At 44.0% G+C, this 13,201-nt stretch overlaps 1 protein-coding gene across 2 annotated transcripts in view; it reads right to left on the reverse strand.

The window, feature by feature from the left end:
• The window catches only part of PITPNB (phosphatidylinositol transfer protein beta), an 80,684-nt gene that overhangs the window by 36,306 nt on the left and 31,177 nt on the right, over positions 1-13,201 (reverse strand). For both annotated transcript variants that reach the window (XM_038763576.1, XM_038763577.1), the window contains exon 7: positions 10,757-10,840. In XM_038763576.1, the coding sequence (XP_038619504.1) occupies positions 10,757-10,840 (84 nt within the window). The remainder of the gene's footprint in view (positions 1-10,756; positions 10,841-13,201) is intronic.

Genomic DNA, 13,201 nt, shown 5'->3' on the forward strand with positions numbered 1-13,201 from the left:
GGGAATCAGGTGACCCCAGTTTTAATCCCAGCTCCTCCATTTGACTATTGTGTGACCTTGGGCAAGTCACTTCACTTCTCTGTGCCTCAGTTACCTCATCTGTAAAAGGGGGATTGAGACTGTGAGCTCAACGTGAGACAGGGACTGTGCCCAACCTGATTTGCTTGTATCTACCCCAGTGCTCAGTACAGTGCCTGGCACACAGTAAGCGCTTAAAAAACACAATTATTACTATTACTTGTTAATAATAATAACAATAATAATCCCAGGTCTGCCACTTACCTGCTGTGCAACCACGCACACATCACCTAACTGCTTGGTGCCTCAGATTCCTCAACTGTAAAACGGGGGTTAACTAGGGAATGCAGCTGTTAACTCTATTGTACTGTCCTCTCCCAAGTGCCTGGCACACAGTAAACACACAATAAATACCATTGATTGATTGAATGATTGAATACTTGTTCTCTTTCCCTGTAGACTGGGAGTCTTTTGTGGGACAAGGATTGTAACAGATCAGATTATATCTACCCCAGGGCTTGGCTTTCAGAACCAACTAGTACTTAACAAATCACTGGTACTAGCTTGAAATATCCCAAGCAAATAATAATTTTTTTAAAAAAATTGAAAGAATACAAGGGCTACAAGTAAGCTATTCATACCAACTACATTCCCTTCTGGGTACCTTTTTCAAAAGCCAGAAGTACATTAAATTATCCAGGGAGCTTGTGGGTAGAATCAAGGCATTATCCAAACAGAGACTCATGAAACAAAATCATGGACTGCCCATTTTTGCCCCACGAGAGGATGGTGCCCCCAATTACTCTACAGGAAACTCGCTGAAATGTCTAATAGCATCACTGACCGATCAATACGTTAGAAACATTTTCCTCCTCCAATAAACATAATTATTTCAACCCACTATGAGTTGTTATAAACTTTGAAATTCACCACAACACCCTCCAATCACCTCCCAATCACCCCCCAAAAGCCAAACATTACAAGGGAATGGTCCAGTCCTTTTAAAAGGAATCCAACTGTTCACTTGCTTTCCAATGATACTGCTGAGAGGAAGGTTGGGGACGCTGCTTCTTGATCCATGGCTTAAGGCCCCTGAGGTCCACTCGGATGAAGAACCTGGGACCCGGTTTTGCCAGAAATACGTTATTTGAGCTAAGCAAAAATTCTCCTAGAGCAACGTTTCCCTCTGTTGTTCTTGTCCGTGAGCTTCTGACAAGATTGCTTCCAAATCACCCCCTGCTCATCATCCTCCCTCATCCCTGAACACTCTTCTGAGCAATCCCACAACTGCAGCTTCAAATGTGATCAGGGAACCCTCAAATTCACTCTGATCAGAGCCTTACGGACAGCAGAGCTAAAATGAGCACTCTGTCCAGATCAAAGTGTCTATATCTCTCCAAAGACCATCTCCGCACTATTTAGCCAACTCCAGCCCCCTCAGAACCTGCTGGACAGGGGCCACAGGCTACAGACAAACAAAAGCTTTTTTTAGAGCTCTCTGGAAAGAGCTGAGTGGCCAGACCTCAGCTCTAAGCTTTAGAAGTCCTTCTTAGGAAGTCGACAGAGGCAAAGGGTTGAATATACAGGGCAACGAGAAAGACTCCCAAGAGGAAAAGCTTGGGTGTGGACTAGGCAGAGTCAGAAACTTTCTCATTAAGATTGACAGAAGGAAAATGTTTCCTAAAGCAGGCCTTCTAAAGAGTCAATTGCCTTCAAATCCATGCTAAAGAAGCCTATTTGATAACTGAGGTTGAGCCTCATAGAATTTGGAGTGTTTTTTCCACATGAAATACTGAGCTTTGTTTTGAACAACTGTGAATCACGAGAGAAAATATAAGTACCATAATTAGCCCCAGAGGAAGCGCTGCCAAGCAGAAGAGAATGAGAATTTTGCTACAGAGATGGAGGAGGGGGAGAGAGAGGGGAAGAAAGAGGAAGAGGTAGGGAGGGAGATGAGTATGCCAGCCTAAACTGGAGTTACCTTAAGTAGTCACCCAAAAGACACTCAAACAAACCTCATCATTCCCATGGTGATATCCCCAAATACCAGGATGGGACTACACTTTGTGAAAGAAAAGAATGAACTATTTGGTGACATGTGACTTCACTTAAACCCCACGTCCACAGTCTAAAAAAATTCGATGGACCTTTTACAACACAAAAATGCCAGTCAATTCAGGCCCAAAGTGGATTGATACAGTGATTCAAGAGAATGGGAAAGAAATTGCAAGGCTTGTTAAACATTTGAGCAAGTCACTTCACTGTGCCTCAGTTTCCTCATCTGTAAAATGGGGATTAAGACTGTGAGCCCCTTGTGGGACACTGACTGTGTCCAACCTGATTATCTTGGATCTACTCCAGTGCTCTGTACAGTGCCCTGGCACAGAAGCGCTTCACGAATACCACTAAACAAGCAAAAAGAAGACGACCGGAGGCACATTTAAGTAGGGCGATCACCCCAGTAAATACATTTCAATCCTAGCGCAACTGAGACAGAAACAGTACTTACTGTAAGTATCTGTTCTGAGAGAAAGGAATGCCAAGTCTACTGAATTTGAAATCAGATTTGTGGAACAGGAAATACAAATGACAATCACGGCGAAAGAAGTTAGGGAGCGCTTTCTCTCCCCTGAGGCATAAAAGGTCAATTCCACAGCTACCCATCTGTGGCTTCTTGAGTGATCAAATTATTGTGCATGTGTGAGGGACAGAGCTTACCACAATTTCCCGTCAACAGCGAAGAGGCTCTTGAAAGGGACATATATAAGTTCAATGACAAGCAGAGGGGGACTGGTGTATTCCAAGTGTCAAAAACTCGAAAACATTCTTGACATGCCCAGTGACTTTCTCTAGCAATTTTCGGTCTGCCAAACACGCATTTTGGAAGAAAACTTGCCTACTCTTGAAAAGAGTTTAGGAAGTATATCCCTCTTGGTAGCTCTACCTATTTCACATTTTCCAGCTTTCACAAATGGGTCTAAGTGGGTCTTAGAACTAACTTCTATCATCGCATACCTTCCCGCATCTCATTCCAATGGCCCCCAAAATCGTAAGACGTGCCCCTTTCCTCTCCATTTCCATCCAAGCACTTATCCTTCCCCACTATATCAGCCTCTTTGGTGACTTCCCTGTCTCCTGTCTCTCTCCACTCCAGTCCATACTTCACTTCGCGGCCCAGATCACTTTTCTACAAAAACATTCAGGCTGTGTTTCCCCTCTCCTCAAGAACCTCTGGTGGTTGCCCATCCACTTTTGCATCCAACAGGAACCCCGTATCATCAGCTTTAAAGCACTCATTCTCCTTGTCCCCTCCCTCCTCACATCGCTGCTCTCCTACTACAACATAGCCAGCACGCTTCAATTCTATAATGCCAACCTACTCACCGTACCTCGATCTCGTTTTTCTCGCCGCCGACCTCTAGCCCACATCCCGCCTCTGACCTGGCAAGCCCTCCTTCTTATCCAACAATCCCTCTCCCCACTTTCAAGCCATACTGAAGTCACACCTTTGCCAAGAGACCATCCCTAAGCCTTCATTTTTTCTTCTCCCACTCCTTTCCAGTCACCCTGATTTGCTCCCTTGATTCATCCCTCTCAGCACTTATGCTCGTATCTGTCATTTATTTATATTAATGTTTGTCTCCCTTTCTAGAATGTAAGCTCATTGTAGGTAGACAATGTGTCTGCTATACTGTTGCATTATACTCTTCCAAGCATTAGCACACTTTGTACACTGTAAGCGCTCAATAAATATGATTGATTGGGGCTCAGTGGCAAGAGCCTGGATCTGGTTCTAGTCTCAGTTCATCTACTTGCCTATTGTGTGATCTTGCTCAAGTCATTTAATAATATTAATGGTATTTGTTAAGTGCTTACTATGTGCCAAGCACTGTTCTAAGCACTGCTGCCTCCTTTTTCTCATCTGTGTAATACAGACAAAATCCCTGCTTTCTCTCTTGTGAACCCCATGTGCAATAGGGACTGTGCCCAATCTGACTATCTTTATATGTACCCCACTTTTCATAAATGCCATATTTATTAAGAGGGGAAGGGAGACATAAAGTTCCTGGTATCTCTGGGATTCAGTTCCAGACATCAAGCATTACAGTTCCTAAGCTCTTGCCAGATCCTTTCTTTCAATTTCTCACCTCTGCTCTAGGGAACAGTAATTACATTAAATTTTAGAATAACACAGTGAAAGCCCTCTTGAGTCCTCTGCTACTTCTTATGTAGTCCAGATTAATTAAAAGATATAAGGTGCAGCACAACCCATGCAACCCATGGAGAAGTCCTGCACCAATAATAAAAACAACAGTAATAACAATGGCATTTGTTACACGCTCGTTTCACACCGAGCACTGGGCTAAACACTGGGATAGTTAGAAGACAATGAGAAGCAGTGTGGCCTAGTGGAAATATCACGGGCCGATAAATCAGAAGATCTGAGTTCTAATCCCAGCTTCGCCACTTGTCTGCTGGGTGACCTTGGGCAAGTCACTGAACTCCTCTCCACTTTAGTTTCCTCATCTGTAAAATGGGGATTAGATCCAACTCCCTTACATCTAGACTGTGAGTCCCGTGTGGGACAAGGACTGTGTCCAACCTGATAAGCTTGCACTTACCCCAGAACCTGTAAGCTCGTTGTGGGCAGGGAATGTGCCTGTTCATTGTTATACTGTACTCTCCCAAGCGCTTAGTACAGTGTTCTGCACATAGTAAGGGCTCAATAAATACGACTGAATGAATGAATGGCACATAGCACTCAAATGCCATAATTAATGCCATAATTAAATCGGCTATGAGAAGGAAGGGGAAGATGAGTTGAGGTGCCAGCCATGCTTATAGCAGCTATCTATGTAGTTAATTAAAAAACAAATACTGGGGTGCAGCAGGGTAAGAGGGTCAGGGAGACAGGAGGGAGTTGGGGTAGGTTAGAATTTGGGATCAGAAAAGCCAGGGGGGAAGGGGGGCGGCGGGGAGAAGACAGGGAGAGCAAGGGGTGGAAAGATGCACATTTTACACATTTGAATCTTCGCCAGAACACATGGTCGTCCAGTCAGGGCTGCTTCTGGGACGGAACCTAAACAAAACTGCCCCCGAGTCTATGGCCAAGCACACCCTGAGTGATATAACCAGATTTTCAAGGAACACGACCCAGGTGTGTTGTGATCCACACCAGCGCTCGGCTGGATCGTCTCCTTCACCCCTCGGATGGTGCGAGCCCGAAACCCCCCGATTATCTTCTGAAGCTGGTGGCCTCTAAGTCAAGGCAGTGCCGGGAAGAACGGCTAACCCTGGCTCCTTCGCTAGTGCCCCCTCCCCGTCCCCCTCCGTCCAAAGGTTCTGCCTGGGACCACACACTAGTACGGCAGCTTCTAACAGAGAGCTTGCTGGCTCATGTGTGGCAGGAGCTAACTCCCCCTTCAGAAACAACCCCCAACCCCATCCCAATCCCTGCGGAAACCCACACTGGCCGGCCATACGGGTTTAGGCAAATCCCTCCTTCTCCCCCAGGCATGGAGGTGGGGTGATCATTAGTACTAAAAATAAAAACTGGCAGCTATAAAAACAAAAAGTCATGTAAGATGTTCTGTGTAAGACAGCTACAATCTTTTTTTCCCCTTTTCTGCTGTGTATAAATATCTACAAATCTGGTTTCGATTTCTTTGTTTTTACTATCCTCATTTTCTTTCAAATTGCTTCCAAAAACCTAGGCTCTTCTGATGTTAATTATGTGTACACTTCTGCTTACACTTTAAAGATTCTTCCTCTCTTGGGAAATGAGTTTTGTAGACAAATCACATCAAGGTTCTTAGACAAAGTGCTGGTGATGATTAAAAGAGGCCAGGTTCAAACTTAGGCCTCTAAAAAAGCAGGAGCAGATGCCTGCTGAAGGCCTTTAGGAAATGGCATGGAGTTATACATATGTGTTTAATTAGGACGTTTTAAAAAAAATCACCATTTTTACATGTTGGTCATGTATCAATGATCACTTTTAAAGTTAGAAAGCTGCAAAATGCAAATCCTGATGTGAACTGCTTTAAATAGTCAATCAGTTTCCACTGTGATTTCATCATGACAACACTGGTTGTCAAGCAGTGTGTGGTCAGAAATACACTTGTGAATTTTTTGACCTCTTGAGTGACTCCACAGCCAAGAGCCCCAGAAAAGCCACTGAAGGAGCCCTCACAAGAGAGATACCACCTTTCTAAATGTGGTTTACTTGGGCAATGGCAGTAATGATGCTTACCAAAACCCCACCAAGTAAAATGCACTGGGCTAAATGCTTGGGAAAGAACCACAGAATCCCAAGATCCACTCCCTCCTTACGATCCAGGGGATTCCCTTAAAACAAAGGCAACAGCCTCCCACCTACGATGCATAGATTCCCGCTGGAAATAAAACTTATCAAGGATTCTGAAGCTTGTCTAGGGGTTCTATGCCTTTGGCACAAGTCAGGGAAGTAAAAGCGTCGCTCAGTGGAAAAGAGCATGTGCTTGGGAGTCAGAAGTCAGAGGTTCTAATCCCGACTCTGCCACTTGTCAGCTGTGTGACTTTGGCCAAGTCACTTAACTCCTCTGTGCTTCAATTCCCTCATCTTTAAATGGGGATTACAACTGTGAGCCCCACGTGGGACAACCTGATTACCTTGTATCCCCCCCAGCGCTTAGAACAATGTTTGGCACATAGTAAGCACTTAAATACCATCATCATTATTATTACTAAAAAGCCAAAACAGCCTAAATTCAGGTGAGTCCAGGCCCCCTTTGCTTATTCCTCCTGCTGGAAACAAGGAGGGGATCTGAGGCATAATTGACTGGATTGAGACATAAACAAGACAAAAAAAGAGAAGGGAAGCAACCTGGCCTAGTGAAAAGGGTCTGGGTTTCAGAGGACCTGGGATACAGAGGATCTGGGTTCTAATCCAAGCTCTGCCACTTGCCTGTGTGACCTCCGGCAAGTCACTTCACTTCTCTGGGCCTCAGTTTCTTCATCTGTAAAGTAGTTTAAATCCTCTTCCCAAAGGATCCAAAGGAGTCTCATGTGGGAAAGGGACTGTGTCCGACCTGATTATCTTACACCTTCCCCAGCGCTTACTACACTGCCTGACATATAAAAAGCACTTAATAAATGACATTATTAAAGAATGGGCTGTTCTGTACGTACTTCAAACTAAGACTCACACCACACTAATTCATTCATTCCTTCATTCGTATTTATTGAGCGCTTACTGTGTGCACAGCACTGTTACTAAGCGCTTGGGAAGTACAAGTTGGCAACTAATCTAACCCTAACTGACCCATTGACAACAAACTCTCACCAGAGTTCTGGCAAAATGGTCCAACCCGTCAGTAGTCAAGAGGGGACCTCATTACAAAACAGGAGATTGGAACCGCAATTACATTTACACACCGTTACTGCCTAGAAATATTCCCTCACCACTTTGCTATTCATCCTTTTTGTGAAGTTACCCTAATTCACTTGCAATGACAGAAAACACCACAAGGTGGAGTTAAGGGATCCAAGTCCCTTTTCTATTAGACCTGTTTAAAATGGAATTAATTATGGCCAAATTCCTTCTGAACTCAGATCTATTTCTACAGCCCCCCCAAAACCACTTCCACTGGGCTGGGGTTCTAAATAATAATCAGAGAGTCCAAATAAATATGACGGAAGGAAAAGGGAAGTATATACCAGTCGTAATATGAAGTAAGCTATTAAGCACGTGTCAAGCACTCTTCTCAGCACTGGGGTAGATACAAGTTAAACAGATTGGACACAGCTCCAGCTCCACATGGGGCTCACAGTTAAAGTAGGAGGGAGAACAAGTAGCCATCACTATTGATTTATTTTCTGCAAGTTCGAGAAACGGAGCCCCATATAGCAATGGAAATTGCCTTTGGATCTCCCACACTTTACCAATGTTTAAGGACCAGAGGAAGCATGGTCTAGTGAATAGAGCTGGGACCTAGAAGTCAGAAGGACCTGGGCTCTAACCTCGGATCTGCTACTTGTCTTCTGGGTGACCTTGGGCAAGTCATTTCACTTCTCCGTGCCTCAGTTACCTCATTTGTAAAGTGGGGATTAAGACTGTGAGCCCCAAGTGGGACAGGATCTGTATCCAACCTAATCAGGTTGTGTCAGGAACAGTCCTTGACACACAGTAAATGTTTAACGAATACTATAACTATTATTACTAGAGGAACAAATGGGGAAATAATTGCTGGAATGAGGTGGTTATTCCTACTCTTGAATATTTTAAAGTTGGTCTCATGAATTCCTGTGGGGCTTTGTAAACTGCGCCCAGGCACAGTTGTGATGGAGGAAAACATCACAAATCACAAGCTAGCCCAAAATGTACTAATTATCATTCATTCAGCAGTATTCTTTGAGCACTTACGGGGGGACTAAGTACTGTACTATGTGCCACATGTCCGCTGTGTGACCCTGGGCAAATCACTTCACTTCTCTGTGTCTCAGTTACCTCATCTGTAAAATGGGGATTGAGACTGTGAGCCCCACGTGGGACAGGGACTGTGTCCAACCCGATTTGATTGTATCCACCCCAGTGCTCAGTAAAGTGTTTGGCACATAGTAAGCGCTTAACAAATACCACAATTATTATTACCATTATTAAGTGCTAGGGGAGTAGAGCCTAGGTAGAAGACACAATCCCTGCCCTGGAGCAGTTTGCAATCTAATAAGGACTTAGCTCTAATATAGGATCTGTTACATACAATGGACTTGAAATTCACAGAAATAATCCAAACATTTTCAAAGACCATACATTTTTAAAACATGCTGGTTGCATAAACCTAGCCTTAGTGAAAATAATTTCTACCTCAGCTGCTGGAAGAATCTGGGTTTTGGGCTTTGGTAGAGTATTTAGAAATTCCAGTTTGTCAAGCTGAATGATTTCCACCCAGTTTGCCTCTCTCCAGCCTCTGGTCTGATTCAACCCTTTACTCTATTCGACATTAAATGTAAACAACAAAAAGCCCAAAGCGTTACCACAGTGACCCTGAAAGGTTTTTGAGTTTATAATGAAAAAAAAGTCCCACAGGAGGAGTTCTTTTAATTGACAGGTGTCTGTCCTATACCTGGCAAGATAAATTTGAGCATGAACGCAGCAATTACATAACAGTTTTTAAAAAGGAAAGAGTCAGGGCCACTCAATGAAAGCTGATAATGGCCACTGGCTGGCAACTAGGAAGGTGTGTGTATTGAGGGGGGAGGAGGCGAGGAATCAACACCCAATCCCCTGCTAAACATTAATGAATCAAGGACAAACTGGGGAGAAACCAAATCCCTGAAATGTGGGCAGAGGGAAGAGAGGAAGGGTGAGGCAGGGAGCATGGGATAAAGCCAAAAGCACCTTTGCTGCTTCCTTAAATCTCCCTTTGTCTACTCTCCCCAACCCATCTCTGTTCCTGCCACACTTCCTATTGATTGCAGCAGAGGCAGGAAATGGTGGATAAGAAAGGGCCATTGCTGGGGGAGGGGGTAGCAGAATCCAAAAAGCCAAAATTAGAACTCTAGGATTGGAATCTGAGATTATCCTACATACTTCAACTCTAATGCTTAAAATAACAGCTAGCAAAGCATCACACCTGCATAGTTTGTTTCCTAAACAGCAAAGCTTCCTTATTAAAGCAACCCAAATAGTCCAATTTGCCAAAAACTTGGATTTGGGGCAAGGTTTCCACTGACCTTCAGCTATAAAGCCAATGATTGAGTTCTTTCTTTTTCAATTAAAGTTGCTTTCAAGATCACATGGTAAGATCAAAGAAACAGACAAGTGCACTTTGCCATGCATTACCATGGCAAAGAACAGAATTCAGTTGTTATTCCTAATGCCCATATTGCACACAGCATCTGTTGATCAACAGGAAAAAATTGCTTGTAGTTGTCTAGCAGTTTCATCTTCTCAAAGAGCTTTTGCATCAATTAGTGGGTTCTTCCGTAGCGTGAGTTTTCACTCTGCACGATTCGTATACAATGTGGCGGACGGTTTTGGAAGCATTGCTTTGGGGCTGGAGATCCATGTGGTGTCGGAAGAAACGGTTGTGTGGAGACAAGCGGTACTGGTCAAGGTAAAAGTTATTTAATTTGGGTTTCTTTAAAAATGCACATCCTGGACCTATACCTCATCTTAAAACTGTAACGTCCCTGTGAGTTTGGCAACAGGTATTATGATCCCCATTTTGCGGATAAAGAGACAGTATCTTCTACGAAAGCTCTAAATTGAATCTGGTTAGTATAAGTGTTGTCTTCTCAGCCTCACTCTCCACATCTTCAGTACTACAGACTCCTAAAACAGAGGAAGCTGCTATTCCACCCCCACAACACACACATACACACAGATAAACAGTATATTTTCAATAACTGTGGTATTTGCCAAATGCTTACTATGTACCAAGCACTATAAGAAGCCCCGGGGAAGATACTATCGGATCAGACACAGTCCCTTGTCCCACACGGGGCTCAGAATGGTGATAACAACCCAGCTTTAATCAATTAGTAGTTTATTCTGTAAGCACACCAGGAGGCAAGATCCAAGCTTATGAGCAAAAAGCACTTGATGTGCTAATTACCAATTTAATAGCTGGGCCTTGTCTATGAAAGGCCCCTGTATTGCCTCTACAGACATTCAAATATTGATGGTGCAGCTACAGAACACAAACAAGTTGCAATCTCTCACACGCCACCCAGGAGAAACGACCAATAGGATACTTACTGCTGCCTCTACTTGACTTCGGTCTGCAATGTCAATATGGACCACTTCCACTGACTTCCACGTGTTGGGTTCTAAAGCATGTACCTGGGAAAGACAGAGAATGATCCACCTTTGGTCATCTTAACTTTTCCCACCCCACAACACTTATGTATATATGTATATATCTACAATTCTATTTATTTATATTGATGCCTGTTTACTTGCTTTGATGTCAATCTCCCCTCCGAAACTGTAAGCCCATTATGGGCAGGGATTGTCTCTCTTTATTGCTGTACTGTGCTTTCCAGGCGCTTAGTAATAATAATAATAATAATAATGATGGCATTTGTTAAGCGCTTACTATGTGCAAAGCACTGTTCTAAGCACTGGGGGGATACAAGGTGATCAGGTTGTCCCATGTGGGGCTCACAGTCAACGCTCATTTTACAGATGAGGTAACTGAGGCTCAGAGAAGTTAAGTGACTTGCCCAAGGTTACACAGCAGGCATGTGGCAGAGCCGGAATTCAAACCCATGACCTTTGACTCCAAAGCCCGGGCTCTTTCCACTGAGCCACGCTGCTTCTACTTAGTACAGTAAGTGCTCAAAATATACAAGTGAATGAATGTATGAATTCTGCAAAACTCCTGCTGGGCCACAACAGGCCATCTTTAAGAAAAAAAAATAATTAGTAGTATTATTATGGCATTTGTTAAGCGCTTACTACGTGCCAACCACTGTTCTAAGCACTGAGGCAGATATAGGGTAATCAGGTTGTCCCACTTGGGGCTCACACTTTTAATCCCCATTTTACAGATGAGGTAGCAGGCACAGAGAAGTTACATGACTTGCCCAAGGTCACAAAGCATATTAGTGGTAGAGCCGGGATTAGAACCCATGTCCCCTGACTACCCAGCCTGGGTTCTTTCCACTAAGCCATGCTGCTTCTCTTTATGTTAAAGGGGGCTGAAAAATCCAACTTCTCAAGTCACTTCATCAGTGGCTTTGAAACTGAGGCTGAGGACCCTTTGGAATTTATTTCCCCAGGGACCCAGGTCTGGAGCAATTCAAAATAATAATAATAATTTTGGTATTTAAGCGCTTACTATGTGCCAGGCACTGTACTAAGCATGGGGGTTGATACAAGAAAATTCGGTTGGACATAATAATAATAATGGCATTTATTAAGTGCTTACTATGTGCAAGGCACTATTCTAAGCGCTGGGGAGGTTACAAGGTGATCAGGTTGTCCCACGGGGGGCTCGCAGTCTTCATCCCCATTTTACAGATGAGGTAACTGAGGCACAGAGAAGTGAAGTGACTTGCCCAAAGTCACATAGCTGACAATTGACAGAGCCGGGGTTTGAACCCATGACCTCTGACTCCAAAGCCCTGGCTCTTTCCACTGAGCTACGCTGCTTCTCTAGTTCCTGTCCCATGTGGGGCTCACAGTCTCAATCCCCATTTTACAAATGAGGTTAACTGAGGCATAGAGAAATGAAGTGACTTGCCCAAGGTCACAAAGCAGACAAGTGGCAGAGCTGGGATTAGAACCCATGACCTTCTGACTCCCATGGTGCTCCTGGAGGTACCTGAGCAGAAATGGTGGGCAGTTTAGGCTACAGTTTTTTGTTTTTTTCAGGTAATCTTTCTAAGCTCCTGTAATAGAGCCCAGGCTAGGTCCAAGGTCAGCTGGTCTCAGGACTGAAGAAAATGCTAACCAGAGGGCTAAGCTGGCTTGAGTCCTGAGGAGATGTTTTAGACTAGTCTTACTCCAAGTTGTCTGATATTGCCCACACCAATGGGAAGATAATGGGAAAGAAGAATGCCCCTGGGGACATAAAAAAAAAAATATGGAGTTTTTGTGATGGTAAAGCCGACAAGAGCATGGGAGCAGATGAGATCAGGCCCTGGTGTTCCCTGAGGAGAGGGTGAGTGCCCCGCTAAAAGTCAGGCACAGGGAGGAGTCATGCCACCACAAGAATAAGGAATTCAGTCAGGCCCTAACTCTACCTGATCAAAAGAAAATCAGGCTACATCCAGGCACCCGTTTTTGGCTCGAGTCCTAGATTTGGGCTTGGGCAGATCGGAACCTGCACCTGAAAGCTCCACCTCACGTATTTACTAATGGCCACCCCGTGACTAAAAAACAAATGATAAAAACTATCAAAATGGAAAAAGGTTTCCACTGGGGAAACCATCCAGGGCAAAACCTACAATGGCCTTTTTCAATCGTTTGGAAATATGTCTTCATTGCAATCATTGCTGCATTCACCCTTCAAGGCAGGGGCAAGAGGGGCCATAATTTATTTATTTATTATTTTAATATCTGTCTCCCCCTCTAGACTATGGGCTCACTGTGGGCAAGGTATAATAATAATAATGATGATGGCATTTGTTAAGTGCTTACTATGTGCAAAGCACTGTTCTAAGCACTGGGGGGGGGATACAAGGTGATCAGGTTGTC

The sequence above is a fragment of the Tachyglossus aculeatus genome, chromosome 21 (genome assembly GCF_015852505.1).
Source record: "Tachyglossus aculeatus isolate mTacAcu1 chromosome 21, mTacAcu1.pri, whole genome shotgun sequence".
Lineage (NCBI taxonomy): Eukaryota > Metazoa > Chordata > Mammalia > Monotremata > Tachyglossidae > Tachyglossus > Tachyglossus aculeatus.